General features: G+C 43.1%; 1 protein-coding gene across 1 annotated transcript; it reads left to right on the forward strand.

The window, feature by feature from the left end:
- The first annotated feature begins 12,447 nt into the window (after positions 1-12,447).
- LOC127220471 (zinc finger protein Pegasus-like) lies at positions 12,448-13,635 on the forward strand. The gene has a single exon (XM_051182328.1). The coding sequence runs from the start codon at positions 12,448-12,450 to the stop codon at positions 13,627-13,629; it is 1,182 nt and encodes a 393-aa protein (XP_051038285.1). The 3' UTR covers positions 13,630-13,635.
- Positions 13,636-21,068: the final 7,433 nt, after the last annotated feature.

A 21,068-nucleotide genomic window follows, 5' to 3' on the forward strand; every position in this document is an offset into this window, starting at 1 on the left:
GCTGCTCCTAGAGAGGACAGCCCCTTGATCTGCCCTTCACCCAGTGAATTTATGTCAGGCCTACTACCTGGCACATGGGAAGCATTCAACTTCATGAATCAGTAAATAAACACAACAGTCCTGACTAGCTTATATCAAACAGCTTTCTAGAGAGTTTGAAATGACAGGATCTTCCCCCTAAATAAAGAAGAAATGCCAAACCATCCAAGAGTAAAATTTAGTGGTACCAGTTACTACTGGAATCCTTCCACAGGAGGAAGCAGAGGTCATACTCTGGGGATGCTTACAGTCTCCTCTCCCAAACCATGAGCTTTAATTTAGGCTTTTGCCAATCATCTTGTGACTTTTGCAAACCCCCCAAAGTGCAGCCCCCTAACCTTTGGTACTCATGGGTACATCCTGAAATGTCTTTCCAGACAGAGACAGGGTCTTTCCAGATAGAGACACCTTCAAGCTAAGCTGGAGCCATAAGAGAATAGTGATTCTTCTCCAACATGGCAGGCATCCATATGTGGAAGACACACTGACACATGTGGATGGAGTACCACATGAGGACTGAGATAGATGGAGTGAATCAGCTACAAGCCAAATAAAGCCCAATGAGACTACTGGCCAGCACCAGAATCTAGCCAGGGCAATGAAAGTTCCAGCAACCACAGGAGAGTCTGACTCTACAGACATCCAGGGTTAGGGTTTCTACCATCCATGACTGAGGTGCTACATATGATAAATTACACTCATTTAGAATTTGAGGAAATATGCTGTAGAAACCTCAAGAAATGTATGAAGCTATTTAACACTGAGCCCCAGGGAGAGGGTTTGTCATCTTTCTGCTTCTGTTTGTGAGGTCTGCCCACTTATTAATAGGCTAGATCACTTCAGGCTAAAGCAAGCTTTTGTCCTACCTTGCTGCTTGACTTATGAACCATTAGCTAAAATAATAATGATGCTAATAATAACATCTGGAGAGATGGCTCAGTGGTTAAGAGCACTGGCTGCTCTTCCAGAAGACCTGGGTTCAATTTGCAGCACTTACATGGCAGCTCATAACTCTCTGTAACTCCACTTCCAGGGGATCCAATGCCTTCTGGCTTCTTTGGGCACTTATGCTGTGAAGTCATACATGCAGGTAAAACACCCATGCATAAAGTAATTTTGTAAAGTAGCAATAATATTTACTGTGTTAGTTTATGTCAACTTGACACTAAAGGAAGGAACTGCAATTAAAAAAAAGAAAGAAAAGAAAATGCCTCCAGGGCTGGAGAGATGGCTCAGCAATTAAGAGCACTGGCTGTTCTTCCAGAGGACCCATGTTCAATTCTCACATAAAATAAATTTAAATAAATTATATAAATAAAACAAAAAGAAAGAAAAGAAAGAAAATGCCTCCATAAGACTGGGCTGTAGGCAAGCCTGTGGTGCATTTTCTTAATTAGTGATTGATGGAGGAAGGTCCAGCCCATGTGGGCTATGCCTACCCTGGGCTGGTGGTTCTGAGTTCCTTAAGAAAACAGGACGAGAGAGCCATGGGGAAGAAAGCAAGCACCACTCCATGGCATCTGCATCAGCTCCTGCCTCCAGGTTCCTGCCCTGTGTGAGTCTATGCCCTTGCTGCTTTTGGTAATAAACTCTTAACATGGAACTATGATCTAAATAAACCCTTTCCTCATCAAGTTGATTTTGCTCGTGATGTTTTATCACAGCGGCAGTGACCCTAACAATGACAGCAAGCTTTTCATGGTTATAGCAAGTACCTGGCATAATCAGTTTACAGAGAAAAGGTTTGTTAGAGGTTGTAGCCTGTGGCTCCTTAGCCCTGTCTCTTGGGTAAGATGGCAGACATATCAGTGCTGGGCATGTTGACAGAAAAAAGTGCCCAGCTTAGCAGCATAAAGTGAGGAAGAGGAGGTGCAGGTCTCTCCTAAATCCCCTAAGGTCTTAAAGCCGGCTGCTAGACCCCACCCCTTAAAGCTTGCACCATCTCTTACTAAATCAATCTTGGGAAGAATCCTTCAACACAAGGACCCTTGGGGGAACATTCTGCATCTAAACTGTGGGGCTGGGTTGCTGCACAGAGCTAGTACACCCTGAAAATGAACCAACCATGTACATCTTTGGAGAAACATATTGCTTACTTTTATGTTTAATAAAAAAATAAAAAAAACTTTAAAAATATTTGTATTTTTATACATAAAGGTTTTTTGGACACATCTGTATTTTTAACAACAACAACAACAAATTATCCCCGGGGGGAGAAGATGTGGTATATGAGGCAGAAAGGAGAGATGGGTTTGACTAATTACCTAGACTTTCACTCAGGAGCTTCATTACCAAGCAAGTGTTTGTCACCCTCTGAAATCTTATGACATTTAACAAATCCTCCCAGAGACTGCCAAGTATTTGCTGCTCAGAGACTCTGTGCTGCTGCCATTTAAAATTCAGAACCAGGTTCTAGGAATGGATTTTTCTTCCTAGCTCACTATCCAAAAGTCTGTAGTAGGAAGAAATACAAACCATTTCCTGTTTCTACTTCTGAGTTGAAAGTCACCACATGATGTGGAGCAGGTATCCATGCAGGTCACAGTTTGAGTGGCTGCCTTCTAGTGGATGGGGAAACCAGACATCAAAAGGCAGAAGGGGCATCATGCCTTTATGACCAGTTGCTGGTGTTTTCTGAAGGAGTTTCAGTCATACCTCTGGCAGTCAGTACAGTCTAAAATAAAGGGCATGTGGCCTTTAACTTTGTTTATTGTGGTGTGAATATGTTTGAATGAATAGGGAGTGGCACTATGAGAAGGTGTGGCCTTGTTGGACTAGGTGTGGCTCTGTTGAAGGAAGTGTGTCCCTAGGCCTTGAGGTCTAAAATGCTCAAGCCACTCCTAGTGGCTCACAGTTCACTTTCTGCTGCCAGTAGATCAAGATGTAGAACTTTTAGCTTCCTTTTCACCACCATGTGTGCCTGCTGGAACTAGAAAAGATCATCCTGAGTGATGTGACCCAGACCCAGAAAGACAAACATAGTATGTACTCACTTATAGGTGGATATCAGCCCTACAGTAAAGGAGAACTATCCACAGACCCTGTGAAGCAAAGTAACAAGGAAGGCTGGTTTGTGTGTGTGTGTGTGGGGGGCACATGAATCTCACTGTGAAGGGTTAATAGAATAGAATAGAATATGTAGACTGGGGGTTGTCTAGTTGGGGGTTGTCTGGTTAGGGGTAAGAATGGAAATAGGAGGGTTCAGGTAGGGGGAGGATGGAGGGAGAGAGCCCTGGGAAAGACAGCTGGAATCAGGGGCACCTCTAGGATGAAATAGAAACCTAATTCAATGGAAACTCCCCAGGAATCTATGAGAGTCATCCTACTAAGACTCATAGCAATGGGGTATATGGAACCTGAACTGGCCATCCCTTGTTACCTGTCAAGACTTGTAATGGAGGGATTGGGACTCCAACACAGCCACAAAACTTCTGACTTGCAATTTGCCCTGCCTGCAAGAAATGCTAGGACAAAGGTAGTGCAGAAATTGTGGGAGTGGCCAAGCAATTACTGGTCCAGCTTGAGATCCATACTATGAGAGGGAGCCTACCCCTGACACAGCCTGGAGGGCCAGGACCCAAAGGCTGGGACATCCAAGAGACCTAGCCTAGAACAGAACATGACTGATCTAAAAGAAAAAAAAGTTAATTAAATGATTGCTAATGATACTCTGCTATACTCACAGTTCGTTACTTAGCCCAATGGTTATCAGAGAGGCTTCACCCAGTAACTGATGGAAACAGATGCAGAAACCCACAGCCAAACATTAGGTAGACCTAGGGAATCACCTAGGGAATCCTGTGGAAGAGAGGGAGTTTGAAAGTGGTGGTTTGAAAGAAAATGATCCTGAGAAGGAGTAGCACTATTAGGAGGTATGTCTTTGTTGGAGTGGATGTGGCCTTGTTGGAGGAAGTGTGTCACTATGTGGGTGGGCTCTGAGGTCTCCTATGCTGAAGTTACTCCCAGTGACACAGTCCACTTCATGTTGCCTTCTGATCAAGATATAGCCAGCACCATGTCTGTTATGCTCCCTATCAAAATATTAGACAGAACCTCTAAACTGTTAGCCACCACCTCAATTAAATGTTTTCCTTTGTAAGAGTTGTCATGGTCATTGTTGATGGGAGATGTCATTCTGTAAATATGTTTCTCATACTGGTTAATGAATAAAGCACTGTTGGCCAATATCAATAGAAACCCTAACCAAGACAGAAGTTGGTACAAGGAGTGGGTTATTGTGATAGGCCTGACCATACTTTTGTCTGGAGGAAATTTGAACTTTGGGACTTTGGGTTAGGAAAGCAGTGGAATGCTGTTTAGTACTGAATAGGTAATACTGGTAGGGGCATGGAAAACAGAGGTGCTAAGAGTTATTTGAATGGATAGAGGCTGGCTCAAGAAGTTTCAGAGAAGAATTTTAGTATGTTGCCTAGAAATTGTTCTTGTTATATTTTGGTGAAGAATGTGGTTGTTTTTGCCCTTGTCTGAAGAGTCTACCTGAGGCTAAAATGAAGAGTTTTGGATTAATTCTGTTGGCAGAGGAAATCTCAAAACAGCCCAGAATAAACTTTGTTGTGTGGTTATTAGTAGTAACTCTAATGACAATTTACTATGAAAAGGAACAAGCTGTGCAAATAAAAATACAAAGTGTGCAGATTGAGAAAAGGACCACCAGGAAGTAGAATAGAGGTAAAACTTATGTTCAAGAAATGGAATAAAGGGAGTGGTGACCTCAGGGCAGGATTCCACCCAGCTAAGCTTCCAACTTGTGAAAAAGGAGCTAAAGAAAAATCTTAGTAACAGTTGTGTAGGTGTGTGTGTTTGAGGGGTCCCTGGAAGTGGGACCAGCATCTGTCCCTGGTGTCTAAGCTGGCTTTTTGTCTAAGCTGGCCAGTTCACTATGGTGAGAGACCTTGCTCAGCCTTGGTGCAGGGGAGAGGGGCTTGGTCATGCCTCAACTTAATGTGCCAGGCTTTGTTGACTTCCTATGGGAGGGACACCTTGCCCTTTGGGATGAGCAGATGGGTTGTGGGGAGGAGAGAGGAGTGGGGGTGGAGACTGTGGTTGGTGGTAAATGAGTTAAAAAAATAAAGCTTAGAGCTGGGTGTGGTCAGACACACCTTTAGTCCCATCTCTAGGAAGGCAGAGGCTGTCGGATCTCTGAGTTTGAGGCCTCCACTGGCAACAGGTGCACACATATACATACATGCATACAGGCAAAACACCTGCACCCATAGAACAAAATAAACCGTTTATTATAAAATTAAAAGTAATGGACTAATTTCTTTGGCAGAAGAGATTCTATGGTGCCATAATAGTGACTCTGCCATGTGATTGTTAGTAATCACTCTTATGCATTTCTACAATGAAAAAGAATGAGTAGGGCAGAAAGAAATGAAATATATATATATATATATATATATATATATATTTGAAAGAAAAGAACATTGGCAAGCTTAGTGTTGCAGGAAGTCTGCACTGGATGAGAGACTGTAACTGTGAGAATATTATCACCAATAAACAAAGTACTGATCTGCATAAGAATAAAAGGAAAAGTACCCTGGGGGAAGATCCCACCTAGCTAAGCTCCTAACACCTGAAAGGAGCACCTGCAATACAAAGCTGATGCTGATGCTGATGCTGATGTGATAGATTCAAAGGACCTAGGGTCTATCCCAAGCTGGTGGGGAACTCAGCAGTTTCCTCCACATGTGTTAGTTTAGAATCATGAAAGATAAGGGGTCATTGAATCATTCTCCGTGGCTTCAGTGAGCCCCTGAAGACAGGAGATACATAGCAGGGGAGTCCTTGTGTGAAGACCTGAGAGAGCACAAGGTCCTGAGAGGCCACTGCACGAAACTCTGGAAGAGGAACCTGTGTTGCAGTGGAGAGCTGTGGGATGTCTGTTGAGAAGCTAGCCTAAAGGAGGGAAGTGTGCAGTAGTCCATAAAGCTGGAATGGCAGAGCCAATCAGACTGTGGAGTCGTAGGATTTGGCATTTCACTGCTGGGTTACAGTCTTGCTCTGGTCTGGTGTTTCTTCATTATGCCCCCAATTCTTCCCTTTTTGGAACGATAATGTATATTCTGTGCCATCTCATACTGGAAGCATGTAATTTGCTTTTTTGATTTCACAGGGGTTGATAATTAAGAGATCGCTTTGAGTTTCAGGAAGGAGCTTGGGTTTAAAACCAGTGTTGTGACTGTAAAACACTGGTGACTTTGAAGTTGAACCATGTATTCGGCACTGTGACATGGCCACAAGCCCATGAGAGCCAGGAAGTGGAATGCAGTCGTTTGGATGACAAGTCCCTTATAGTCTCAGGTTCCCAGGTAGTGGGACTGTTTTAGGAAGGATTAGGAGGTTAGGCCTTGCTGGGAGAAAGTATGTCACCCAAGGGAGAAAAGACACACACAATTTCCAGTTCATTGTCTTTATTTTGATCTAGTGGTTCAAGATATAATCCCTCCGCCCCCTGCTTCCATCTGCCATGCCTACACACTGTCATCCTGAACTCTAACCTTCTAGAACCATAAACCCAAACAAACCCTTCTTCCATGAGTTATCTTGGTTAGAGTACTCTGTCACAGCTAACATGACTAAGTAAAATATAATAAAACAAAACCCATACCATTGAGGCTGGACAAGGCAACCCAACAGAAGGGAAAGAGACCTAAGAGAAGACACAAGGATCAGAGAGACCCACTCATTCATACACTTAGAAGTCCTGTAAAAACACTAAGCCAAAATGTATAATATATACTCAGAGGACTTAGGACACACCTGTGCAGGCCCAGTGCATGCTGTCTCAGCCTCTGTGGGCTCATATGAGCCTTGTTCAGGGAGTCAGAGGGCCTTACTTTTCCTGGTGCCCTCCAACCTCTCTGGCTGTCAGATTCTTTCTACCTCTTCCAAACACAGCCCTGTTTTCATTTAACAATTAACAAACACACACTGTCACACCACTTTAACATGATTTCCAGTCTTGGTGCATTTTCTTTCATTATGTATTTGATATAGTCAAGGGTGTAAACATTCTGGCACCAAGGAGCCAAAGAATACTGAGTGTTATGATGGGAGATGTCATTCTGTAAATATGTTTCTCTTGTTGGTTAATGAATAAAGCACTGTTGGCCAATAGGAAAGTAAGATGGGCGGGACTAGGAGACAAGGAGGATTCGAGGAAGTAGTAGGGAGGAGTCACGATGTAGAGACTGGAGAGATGTCAGGGCCCTCTCTCTGGTAAGATGAGACCACGTGGAAATATTTAGATTAATAGAGGTAGCCGATAAGAAACTAGTGACTGGCCAACAGAATTATATCTAATACAACGTCTCTGTGTGTTATTTGGGGCTGGCATGGCAGAGGGACAAGACCAGCAGGCAGGAAACTACTCATAACAGTGTTACAGTTCAGATGGAGCCAAGGAATAACACATGTCACAGTAAGCATAGCAGCTTACAGCCCTGCTCCAGGGAAGGGCTCCTCCAGCAAAGTTGTTACAGTTTCACTCTGGTTCCTGGAGTATAACAACTTAGATTCAGAGTATAGCAACTCTTTGCTAGGGAAAGGTTTCCCCAGGAAAGTGTTATAGCCCTACTGGGCTGGATCCACTCACTCAGTTCTGGCTCCTGTGAAAAGTTGTTAATACTTCTCTCCTCTGCTCCATTCTGGCCAAGGAAGCTCTCACCCAAACCTCATTCAGGAGATTTATTGGGAAGGAAGAATCCAGGAGACTGGTTGCCTCTGCCAGGGTGATAGAGGACAGCTGGACAGCCACAGCTGAACAGTGACAGGGTTTATATAGGGCTTCTTAGGTGGGGAGTTTTTACCAGGGAGATTTCCAGAGTTGGGATTGGTCAGATTTCAATCCCTGAGCTCAGATTGGCTAGATCTTGTGCTCAGGGATTGGTTGGTTTTCTGCTCAAGTTTAGGGTCAGATTTGGCTCTGGTTTCAGAGCCAAAGTATGTTTTTTTCACTTTTTTTTTTTTTTTTTTTTTTTTTTTTTTGCTGTTTGGCTGTTTATGACCAAGGTGTATTTCTTTCACTGGCTTTGATTCCAGGGGCAAAGTGTGTTTCTTTGGCTGTGTTCAGGGTGTATTTCTTTGGCTGGCCCTTTTTTTTTACCTATACAATGTCTATATTTTATAACTATACACACACTTCATTTTTAAGACACTTTTCATTTTCTTTTTGCATATGTGTTTTATTTCACTGTCAGTAACTCTATTCATATGACAGAAAGGAGCACTATGTGGATACTGTCTTGCAAATTCTTGAATATCCTTTGCCTCTTTCCTATCCTTTAAGTTTGATGTATTTATTTTGAGACAGGGTATCTCTATGTATCTCTAGTTGGCTTGAAAATTGATATGGATCAGGTTGGCTTAAAAATGCTAGAAACCTACCCGCCTCTACCTCTGGAGTACTGAAATTAAAGGTGTACCTCCCCATGGCTGTTACAAACTTTTAATTTCTATTTCAATGGTCTGATTTCCTCATTTCTGTGGGGTTTTGTTGTTGTTGCTCTTTCTATATTCCCTTATCCATTATTCCTTATTAACGTTCTGATTTACTTTTATTTTTGTATAATGTTTTTCCTTTTTTATTATGTTTGGGTTTGTCTTGCCATTTTGAACCGGAGGCTCTGTGTTTCTCTTGTTTTTTCCCTTTCTTTATAGAGGCCTTTTCCTTATATCTTAGTTACTTTCCTATTGATGTCATAAGGTACCATAGCCAAGCTAACTTATGTAACGAGTACGGTTTTTCTGCCCGCCGCCTGGTCTTGTCCCGCCACCAAGCCAGCCCCAAATAATGCACAGAGACTCTGTATTTGATATTATACTGTTGGCCACGTACTAGTTTCTTATTGGCTAGCTCTATCTTAAGTAGTAACCCATTTCTGCTGATCTATGTATTTTCACATGGCCTTCTCTTACCGGGGAGGCGGCTGGCATCCAGCTCTCTCCAGACTCTCCATCTTGACTCCTCCTTACTACTTCCTATTTCCTCCTTGTCTCCTAGTCCCTCCTATCTTCCTTTCCTATTGGCCAACAGTGCTTTATTATTAACCAGTATGAGAAACATATACAGAATGACATCTCCCATCAAACTTATAGATGAATAAGTTTATTTGAAGCTTATGGTTCCAGGAGGTGAGTTCATGGCCACCATGGTGTGGAACATGGCAATAGACAGGGAGGCATGGCTCTGCAGTAGTAGCTGAGAGCTCAGATCTTGGACACATGCATGAAGCACAGAGCTGAGAATGGTGTGAGTCTTTTGAATCCTCAAAGCCCACCCTCAGTGACACAAAGCCACACAAACAGTTCTACCACCCGGGGACCAACTATTCAAATATATCACATATAAGGGCCATTCTCATTCAAACCACCACACCTTAACATATTTTAAATAAAGACAGATTATAAATCAGTGAGAAAAGTGAATATCCCAGTAGTCAAAAATTGTAGATACTTTAGTAAGAAGAAAAGGTCTGGCAAGATGTCTGAAATAGGTAAAGGTACTTGTCACTAACATCCTGAGTTCTGTTCCTGGAACTCACATAGCAGAAGGAAGGAACCAACTCTTGCAAGTTATCCTCTGACCTCCTGTACTGTTTGGTTTTGTGTGCCAACTTCACACAATCTAGAGTCATCAGAGAGGAAGGAGCCTCAGTAGAGGGAATACCTTCATAAGATTCAGCTGTAAGGCATTTTCTCATTTAATGACCAATAGGGGAGGGTCCAGCCCATTGTGGGTGGTGCCATTCCTGGAGCTGGTGGTCCTAGGTTCTATAGAAAAAAAGGTTGAGCAAACCATGTGAAGTAAGCCAGTAAGCAGCTCCCCTTTATGGCCTCTGAATCAGCTCCTGCCTCCAGGACACTGCTCTATTTGAGTTCCTGTCTTGACTTCCTATAGTGATGTGGAAGTGTAAGCCAAATAAACCCTTCCCTCCCCAACTTGCCTTTTGGTCATGGTGTTTCATCAGAGCAATAGGAACCCTAACTAGACACTCCTATACATGCCCCCAACAAATAAATGTTTAAAAAAAGGCAGAGTAAAGGAAAACATTAATATACTTTAGGTTCTAATTACTTATACATAAACATTTCTGCTCCTGTACCTTATCACACAGCAAGTTTGTTTAAAAACATTGTCTCTGTTAGGGCTTCTATTGCTATGAAGAGACACCATGACAATGGAAACTCTCATAAAAGAAAATGCTTAATTGGGACTGGCTTACAGTTATTATAGTCTGTTATTGTCATGGCAGGAAGCATGATGGCATGCTAGCAGACTTGGTGCTGGATCAGCAAGGAGAGTGACACTGGGCCTGGCTTGAGCATCTGAAGCCTCAAAGCCAACTCCCAATGACACAAGTTTTCTAGCAAGGCCACACCTACTCCAACAGAACCATACCTCCTAATAGAGACACTTCTGATGGGCCTATGGGGTCCATTTTCATTCAGACTACCACAACCACCAAGGCTGGTCTTGTGCAGAAGCAGGCAGGGGCTCTCACACACTTTTTTGATTCAGGAGGTGTGAGGGCATTGCAGCGGGCAGAGCACATTGAGGACTAGAGCTAAGGAGCAAAGCCCAGAGCATCCCACCTGCAACAGGTGTACCACAGTCTTGGAGAATTGATGGGCTGGCCTCTCATTCAGCAAATGCCTGCTTTAAGCTAGGAAGAATAGTCCTTCGGGACATTGGTTCTGAACCTGTGAGTCAGGAACCCTTTGGGGGGGTCAGGTGATCCTTTCACCAGGTTGTATATCAGATACCCTGCATATCAGATATTTATACAACAGTTCACAACAGCAGCAAAACTACAGTTATAAAGCAGCAACTAAATAATTTTGTGATTGGAGGTTACCACAACTATAACAAAGGTTTGCAGCATTAGGAAGGTTCAGCACCTCTGCTTTAGGCTCACTGACATTTTTGAGGCCTGGAAAACAAAACAAAACAAACAAAAATCAGACGAGATGTAGAAATTCAAGCTTATGATTTTGTTTAGAGGTATAGAGGTTTTGGTGTGTTTTTAACATGTCTGATGCCTCCACTGCTCAAGTTTGCTGCAGAAAAGGTGACCCCACTCCATAGTGGTGGATTGGAGACAGAATGAATACATCATGCCATGCATTTGCAGTGTTAGTTTAGTATCTCTACAAAAAGTTATCATTTGGACCTCAACAGACTATACATGATGCTGGGCACTCATGAAGGGGATAGAGCTCATTTTATTTTACACTGGGCCTGTTGGTTTCTGAGTCTCTGCATGGATGTGGGTGGGTGCGATTTGAGTGTGGTCATGAATGCTCTCCACTGAGTACTTTTATTTAGCAAAACTTAATGACTGGATTAAAAACAAAACTTTTTTTCATATGAGAGCAAATAAAGTTTAATCATTACTGCTTTTCAGATCTCTTCCCCACCCTCTCCCACACAACCAAAGCTCATTATAGGACCTTCCATTTAAACATAAAAGGCACAAACACACAACTAACAGTTTCCATATCCACAACAAACTCCAAGAAAATGATGGAAAGTATTTTTCACAAAAGTTGTAAACAATGAACACAAAAACAACAAGAACAGAAGGGACAACATCAGACAAAACCACTGCTGTTTTAGAGACTGCAAGCAAAATGTGAGCTACCTGAGGGAGAGAGCAGACTCAGAAGTGTAAGTGTTTCTACATGGACAACCAAGAAGTGAGATGGTGAGAGCCCTGGGGATGGGAGAAGGCAGCAGACATGCATTGTCAGTAAGAGGAGCCGTTCAAAGTCTGTATGCAGCACGGTTCATCCCTACTTTCATCTCTGTACGGAGGTCCACCAAGGGCAAGATGTTACTCTGAACCAAGAATCCAGACTCTGGGATGCCAGGAGCAGCGGAAGGAGAGAGTGATAAATGCTCTGGGTTGCACATACAGATAAAATCAAATTATCACAAATCACAGTGTGTCTGTCTGTAACGTTTTCCCATGGAGCCCTCTACCATCCCTGCATGCGTTTTGCATGTGGCCCATGACAGGTGCAGGGGCCCGCTGTAAGTGTGAAGCACGTGCCATCTAACCCCGCCCCCTCTCAGAGGCTCCTCCCCCTCGACAGAGTCACCTCTGCAGCCTCTACTCTTACTCTCACGAGACTTGGGTAAACCCAAGCTGCGAACACGGTGGGCCTAGACTGAGTTGGGCTAGGCCTTTGCAGTTTCTCTGTGTGTCTCAAGAGGATTCCCAGGCTCTTGACTTCGTCCTAGTCTGGATGGTTAAAAAAAAAAAAAAGGTGAAGCGGCTGGGGCGGCAGTAAGGGGGGTGTGGGGGGGGAACAAAGGACTTCCTGAAGGTGAGCTGGAAGTGGGCCTGAGAAGCAGGGAGGGACATTGGAAGGCCTGAAAGGATGGGGGAGAAGAAGGTCGAGCCACAGGACTTCCTCAAGAACTTCCAGGAGTACCTGAGCCAGCAGACCCACCAGGTGAACGCACTGGCCTGGGACCTGGCCGGGCAGGGAGGCCCCAGACTCCCTGGGGATGCTCTGGACGGGAACGTGGTGCTGATGCTGGACGACTTGGGAAGGACGCTGGACGGCAAGCTGCAGTGCCCGTACTGCGGCTATGCCAGCCAGAGGACGGAGCGGCTGCTGGAACATACGAGAATCCACACGGGCGAGAAGCCTCACAGGTGTCACCTGTGCCCCTTCGCCTCTGCCTACGAGCGCTACCTAGAAGCCCACTTGCGTTCCCATACCGGGGAGAAGCCCTACAAATGTGAATGGTGTGCCTACCGCTGCAACTACAGAAGCAACCTGACCCATCATCAAAGGCGCAGGCATAATCTGTCACCTCTGACCGGGCCCAGGGCCTCCCTAGGCAGCGTGAGAATGTGCAGAGGCCTGCAGAGTAAAAGCAACGCAAAGGATGGCAGACGAGGGGTGTTCATCTCCTTGAGTCAGCCTTCTGTGGTTGTTCAGAAGCCAGATTGCCTGAGTGAGCTTACCTACAAGATCCCAAACGTCCAGAGCGACTTCTATGATGGTGTGGATAAAACCTCAGCGTGTGGACTGCAGAGGGATCCCCAAGAACCCTTGCTCGTGGATGACCCTTTGAACCAGATGTCCTCTCTAGCGGGACACCTGTCCAGCTTGCCACCTGAAAACCAAAACCCTGCCCCAGCTGATGTAGACTCCAGCCCAGAAGAAAATCTTTACATGATCCAACAGACTTCCATGCAAGGGAGTGATCCTCAGAGCTCCCCACTAGTCCTCCAGCCTCCTCCACCATCATTCAGTCAGTGGGACTGCAGTCCATTTGCAGGGCCCAGCAGCCAGCCAAGTGGCCACACCAGCACCTCCATCCTTGGAAACAGCCAGCCAAACACTCCGGCCCCAGCCTTGCTGGTGGGGGACCCTCAGCTGCTTTACCACTGCCAGCATTGTGACACATACTTTGCAGACAATGTCCTTTACACTATTCACATGGGATGCCATGGGTATGACATCCCTTTCCAGTGTAACATATGTGGGTACAACTGTAAAAACAAGTATGATTTTGCCTGTCATTTTGCAAGAGGCCAACATAACTAGAACCAAGAACAACCAACATCATCTTTTCCCCAGTTTAGTCTTCTTGGGTGATGGTAGCTTGCTTCTGGTTACTCCTGGTAGGGCATTTTAAAATTTAAAGCTTATTATATATTATAATATATAAATTTGATGATAGGAATCGAAGCCCTCCTGCATTCACGCTCACTACTTTTTATAAAATTTGATCTGGTCAAGGTTATTTATATTATTTAGATGCTAGAATATTTACTTTTTTTTTTCCCTCTTTCAGTAAGCCATGTGAGAATTAAGTCCAATCATCATCTTACCAGGTTTTTAGTTAAATTTTCCCTATTTGTGGTCTTTAGGCTTTAAAGATTGTTTAAGCATATCTAATATTCACTGCATTTAGATATTATTTCTGTCATACTTAAGAATAGTAGAATAATTTTTCTTCGATAAATCTGATACACCATATTTCTGTGCTGAAAGTAACTTTGAAGTTGCCACTAGTTGGAAAATTGTCTAGTTCCTATACTTAAATTGATTAGTAGTTTCTTTTCAACTGCAAACAGTAAGGTTGTCACAGTACAGTAACTTTTTTTTCCTTCTTTCTACATAGGTAATATAAAACATTTTTTTGAAGTTATAAAAAATAGGTGAAAGTTCTGAAAAGAAATGAAACTCAGGATTAAGTTTCCTTTAGCCTAAGTTATATGTTTAATTTTTATAATACCTGTGGAGTTAATGTCAATTTTAAAATATCTTTAGAGTCAATGTCTAATTTAGATATGATGATAACCCATTGAGCTGCTTATGCTCCAAGTTTATTTTTTAAAGCCAGAGGAAAAGATAGCAGAGTATTTGTGAAATGTCAGTTTCTTAGTTAAATTCTTCATGGAGACTGGTGTTACCTGAGATTTGGTAACTGCAGTAAACTCTGTTTTTCCTATTCTTTCGATGACCAAAGGCCCTTCCAAGGCAGCGAGTGAGCGACCCACCTGTCCCTGAACTGTGAGCTTCAGGCCTTTAGGGCTGTGTAGATTAAGTTTTCATGGCTGCCATGATTGTGCAGCTCAGACATAGCAGCCACAAAAACTTCACACATGCCTCTGGGGAAAATCTGATTTTTCTACTTCCTGTGTTCATTACTGGGAACGAAGCATCTTCTTGAATGTTCTGAGCAGGTGCACAAAGCTGAGCTGACCTGCTTCCTGGACACTCCTGTTTTGGCCTCTAGAAATGCTCCTGGCAGAATCTGAAGGTACAGGAGAAGCTCCAGCCCTGTGGAAGTTCTTCATTCCACTGAGAGCCCACAGACTCTGTGTTAATCATTCATGTATGGCCCACCCCACCCCGACTGTGGAGGAGGCCACCTAGACATTATGTAGGCTCTCCTGTTTTGTAGCAGCCAAGAGCTTACTCCAGGGAGGCACCAGAGAGGAGATGAGCTGGTAGTGCTGCTTCATAGTCCACAGGCCACATTTACGTTGGCAGCCAACTATGGGTACAGCACAGCAGGTACCTGCTGCCCCAACACTTCCACCACCCATCACCACACGGGTTAGGAATTGGCTTCTTTCTGGCTTCTCTTCTGCCTACCTCACTGGGCTTCTGTGAGCTTTGACTTCCCTGTTGAATGGGCACATCTGTGCCCCTTTCATGACTTTTCTGACAGAAGCCTGACTCATTCAAGCTTGTTAGACTCCAGGGCTCCCATGAAGCCACCTAATGGGAATTTATATAATTACTGATTTCTTCAGAATTTTTTTTTCTGATTCACAGCACATGTTATGGGACTGAATGATGTCTCACCCAAATCCTTATGTAGAAATCCCTTGAGCTTATGAACTTGGCTGTATTTAGACGTAAAGCCTTAAGAGGAGCCAGGTCAAGTGAAGTCACATGGATGAGTTCTAATCTGGTATGATTGATATCCCTGTGAGAAGAGGAGATTGGAACACAGATCTCCACAGATGGTTAGCTAGGGAAGAAAGCCAAGAACAGAGTCCTGGGAAGGGACTAGACTTGCCTGCATTTTGTTCTCATGGTTCTAGTGCCCAGAACCATGAAGAAATGTATTCCTGAGTTAAGGCATCCTGGGCTATAGTAGTAAATTGCTAAGGCAGCCCAGCAAGTTAATATAGTACACCACTGTTCTGTTTTTGTTTGATTTTGTTTGTTTTTGAGTCAGGCTTTCACTATGTAGCCATAGCTGGCCTCACTGTGCAGACCAGCCTGCCCTGTAGCTCATAGAGATCCATTTGCCTTTGCCTTTCTACTACTGGGTTTAAAGTTATGTGCTAGTCTTTCTTTTCTTTCTTTCTTTCTTTCTTTCTTTCTTTCTTTCTTTCTTTCTTTCTTTCTTCCTTCCTTCCTCCCTTCCTTCCTTTCTTTCTTTCTTCTTCATTTCTTGTTTTTTCTTTCTTTCTTTTTGGAAGAAAAGTTCCTAAGGAGACAGATTCCTAGAGAAGGAAGCACATGTAATTCCAGGGCCCTAGGTTTTATAGGTTGGTGAAGTGTAAGAACAATTTCCTGGGTTTATCTAGTTCCTCATTTGCTAGATTTTGCTTATTAGTATGTCCTTGGGACTATATCATCTACTTTATATTCTCCTAAAGATTGCTACCTACTCAAAATATTTTGTAAGTTTCCCTTAGCTGCTTTAGTAAGTTATTACTAGAACCAGGCTATTGAGGGATATTGTGTTTCTTTACCCACATTTCCTCACTGTTGGTGCTTAGTACTGGTCAGTAAAATGAGGAAAATGACATTTAGGAAAATGAGCCACATTTAAAGCATCAAAGTCATTTATTTTTATACTTAAATTCACCTACCATTGTAAAAAAAAATAATTAAGTCAAAGAATCCATTTTCACTACCATTTATACTTCAGGGTAGAGGATTGATCCTGCTAGCTGTAATGGCATTTGCCTTTGCAGGCTAATTTCCTAGTCTTTCTACTCTGTGGGTTATCTGTGAGGCCCACTGCTCTTCCACTCAGGACTCCCTGCATTCTCTTCAACAGACTGTATGCTGATTCACAGACCTGCCCTGAGTTCACTGCTGACTGACTGCCCAGCCCCTGGGTGTGAAACTCTTCACTGAACATCCCCACCATATCCCTTTGAGTGCCTCAAGCTCCCCTTGCCCAGAGTATCCCATACCTGATACCCACTCCCTTTCTCCTCCCTCTGCCCACCCTTCTTTGACTTTTAAGACAAAGTCTTAAACTGTAGCCTGGGCTGACCAGGATCTGAGGGTAATCCTACCTCAGTCTCCAGTGTGCTGAATTGCATGCATGAGCCACCACATTCTGCCCATTACTGTCTCTTTGAGATGCCCACCCCAGCATATGGATCCTGTGCCCTGCTTCCTTCCATCTGACATCTTGCCACTCACCAAGGCTTATTCATTTTACCTCTTTCATATTGAATATTCAGAATCCTCAAATATGTAGTTTGTCTCCCTAGTGCTAAGACATGTAAATCAACAGGAAGCAGTGTGAAACATGACAAAGACAGCAGCACTCAACATAGTTGAAAGTCAGAGCAAGTAAACACCTTTATAGGCAATTGTCTGAAAAGTAAAGCTTGCACTGGGCAACTGGCAAAGTATACCAGCAATCTTTAAAAATGCATTTCTTTTAACTCAATAACCTATCTTTTCAAAATTTGCCCTAGTGAAGTAAGTTGAGAAATAGAGGTATTGACACTTTTGGTTGTTTACTAGGTTTTCATAAACATTAAAAGACCATAAATATCATCAATATCAAACAGCCTAAATGAGGGATTTCTTAATGCATTATGTTAAATTTGAAAGTTTTGGCACCATTAATAATTATGCAAGGTGTGCGTTTACCAACTCCAGTAAAACATACTTGTATTTTACACACAAAGAATGATTGTGAAACTGTGTAGATGGTGAACACACTTGATATAATGTGCATGTATGGGCAGGTCTCAACAGAAAGTGAAACAAGCTGGAAAATGCTGTGCAGGTTATTGGTGGTGGTGATTTCAGGAGGAGGTCTCATAGAGAATAAATCCCTTTTATGCATCTTCTGAATGGTTTCCTATCATTCTTGGTACTGAACCTAGGACCCTGTAAGAGCTGTGCTATTGCTGCACTGCAAAGCCACACACCAATACTAGAGATTTAAAAACATATATTTATTTTATGCACATGTATGTGTGCCTAGGTATATGTATGTGCACTGTGTTTGTTCAGAAGCTCCTGGAGGTCAGAAGAGGCATAGAGATCTATGGAACTGGAGTTACAGCTGTCATGTGGATGCTGGGGACTGATCCCAAGGCCTTGGCAAGAGCAGTTCTCTCTCTAACTGCTGAGTTGTCTCCACAGCCCCAATACTGGGATTTTTGCTTATCAAGATACAATTTCCCATTCCCAAAAGGCTTCAGGTATTCTGTAGACTGACTGCTTTCTTCTTTCTTGCTATACATGTACTGCCTGTTACAGAACAATCCACTCAAGCTCTAGGTGAACCTGGTCCTTCCAGGCAGGTCTTTAGGTTCCTCTCTGTGGCTTCCTGGGAATCTGCTTTTACACTAAAGCTAGGGAAGTGTGTTAGAGAGAGGCATCTGGCCCCTTTCCTGCCCAAAGCTCTTGTTTCCTGATCTGTCTCCATCTTGCTGCTCTTGTTAGTCTGCTCAGCAGCTTCCCTAGGTATGACTTCTCTCGATGTCTGACTCAGAGCTTCAGACAACCTCCCAGAGACTCTGCCCTTCTGACTCAGAGCTTCAGTCAACCTCCCAGAAACTCTGCCCTTAGCTTCAGCTGTTCACTTTTGTGAAGTCTCGGTGGCAGCCCTTCTGCTAAGCCTCTCTGGGCTCCTCCACCACTAGAACTCTTGAGCCCTTCCAAGCAACTACGAGAACAGTAACAGTTTATTCAAAATTGATTAAGAGGCAGGAAGGAGTCAGAGCCCCAGTGTCCCCTGACATGCACACCCCACTGTATTTCCTCCTAGTAGGCCCATCTTCCTGAAATTTACAGCATTTTCTAGTAGCACCACCAACAGGGTACCAGTTTTTCAACACTTGAACATTTGGAGGTCCAAATCATAACAAAATCATGTAACAATGATGTTAACACTTTAGAAATCCTTATGTGCCGCCTTGCCTGTGTCGGTAGTTACAAACACGTGTCTGAAGTTAGTGTGAGAACCCTCTCCATGCTTTCCTTAAACTTTTCCCCACATTTGCACATCATCCCACAAACTACACATTTTCAATTTTGTTTAACAGAATATACTATTATGTATATTCTAGGATGAGTTTTTTTTTCTGAATAGAGAATTATCAATATTTTATTGTGTTAACATGTATAGTTTAGTGTATAGGATAGAACCATTTGAATATGTGTTATTTGCATTTTTTACCACTGGAGGACATTTGTATCATTTTTAGATTTTTAACTCTTTAGTAAAAATGATTTATTTGTGTGTGTGAATGTACGGATGTGTCTGTGTGTCTGTGTGTCTGTGTGAGTGTATAAGTCAGAGAACAACTTCTGGAGTTCTCTCTTCCTGGTATGGCTGTTGCCCATGTGAACTCTCAGCAGCTAATGGTACTGGACCTGAACAAGATTGGGTCCATTACATTCCATCAAGGAGGGCGGAAGGAATCAAGAGGCCTCACCCCTACCCTGAGGATTAGGCAGTTAACAGTTGCAGGGTGGGGGTGGGGTGGTGATGGTGATGGTGGTGGTGGTGGTGGTGGCTGGGCTCTGCTCAGCTCGCAAGGGCCTCCTCCCCTCTCTCTTGAGGATCCTTATGCTAGCTAATGACTGGGGGAAAGGAGAGAAAACACTCTCTAGAGGTGTAGTTGCCAGTGAGTTATCCATGCTGCTGGAAATAACCTCCTCCATGCTCATGTAAATAATCTGAACATTCACTGGATCATAAAGGAAGGAAGGGAGGGAAGGAGAGGGAAGAAGGAAGGTATGATAGCAGAAGAGCATTGGGGAGCTAATCACACTACTGCCTTCAGCCTGAAGAGAACAATGGATGCATTCATGCTAGTTCTCAGCCCACTTGCCCCACCTACCCAGCAGAAGCTCCCCTCCCCTGGGAATTGGTCCCAATCACAGTGAAGGTGGATCTTCCCACATCAATGAACTGGAGCAAGACCATCCCTTTCAGGCTAAGAGGCTATCCTTAGTCTAGACAATGCATCACAGTGTGCCTAAGTGACCATTGGCAACACTCGTCCATTACTGTGTTTGTGCCTTATTTTAAAGGACATTTCCTATAACCTCAGGGTCATGAACAACTTCTTTTATTTAATGTTTTGAAATCTTGACTTTCACATTAAAGCTTTAATTTATCAAGTAAAGGCAAACCAATTAAGAAGGTTGATTTCAGAAGTTTGGTTGCATGTTCTTAAGTTACCAAAGACCGAAGTCAAGTCTGTGAGTTGGCTTGGCTGTACACTTGGGAAAGTGGAGGATGCAGTCATTTTGCTTCAAGTCTTTCAATTCTATGGTGTTTTCTTTCATCTTCTGCTTCTCTCTCTCTCTCTCTCTCTCTCTCTCTCTCTCTCCTTTGAGAGGATCACTTTCTACAAGGCCTTGTCTGACCTGGAACTCCCTAAGTAGGGCAGGCTGGCCTCAAACTCAGAAATCCTCCTGCCTCTATCTCCTGAGTGCTAAGATAAAATGTGTGTACCACCAAACCTTTAATCAAATTTCACATTATGAGTCACCTTTTACTGTCTTTAGACTCTCCTTCACAGAGGATCTGCCACTGGGAAACGGTCAGGCTTTGCCTAGAAATATTTTTATTTTGCTTTTGTCTTTGAAAGACATTTTTAGGTTGATAGTTACTGTAGTTATTGTTTGAATACCTTTACTCTGCCACCTGGACTCTACTGTTGTTACTAAGAAATCTCCTGAAACTCTAAGAACCACTGCTTATACTGGGTAGCAATAAGACTTTACATAAAGATGCCCTTCCAAAACCAGTGATTGAGTGCTCTAAAGTTGTAGTAAACAAACACACTGAAATAACTGTAAATTCTACTCAACAACAATGAATTATCAGAAAGAGAAATCAAAACAAAAATTCCATTCACAATAATACATTAAAAATTGTACAAATAAATTTAATCAAGAAAACAAGAGAGTTTCTTTCCCAGTGCTGGGGGTTGATTTAAGGCCTTGTGTGTTTGAGACATACAAGTGAGTTACATCCCCAGCCCAGAGAAAGGCTTGATAGGAAACCTAAAACCTGAACACAGAAATTTAAGAAGTCACAAATAAGTGACTTATGAATTGGATTGGAATTGGGTTAATGTCTATACTACCCAAAAAGATCCATAGATTTAAAGCAATACCTTCTTAAAATTTATTTTATTACTTTGTATATGAGTATTTTGCCTGTATGTATGAATGTTTGTGTACATATGCATGCCTGGTACCTGAAGAGGTGGGTAACCTCCATTTGAGTGCTGAGAATTGAA

Source organism: Phodopus roborovskii, unplaced genomic scaffold (assembly GCF_943737965.1).
Source record: "Phodopus roborovskii unplaced genomic scaffold, PHOROB, whole genome shotgun sequence".
In the NCBI taxonomy this organism is placed as follows: domain Eukaryota; kingdom Metazoa; phylum Chordata; class Mammalia; order Rodentia; family Cricetidae; genus Phodopus; species Phodopus roborovskii.

Coding starts and splice junctions, on each gene's coding strand:
- LOC127220471 (XM_051182328.1), top strand. CDS start 12,448: ATGGGGGAGAAGAAGGTCGAGCCACAGGACTTCCTCAAGAACTTCCAG.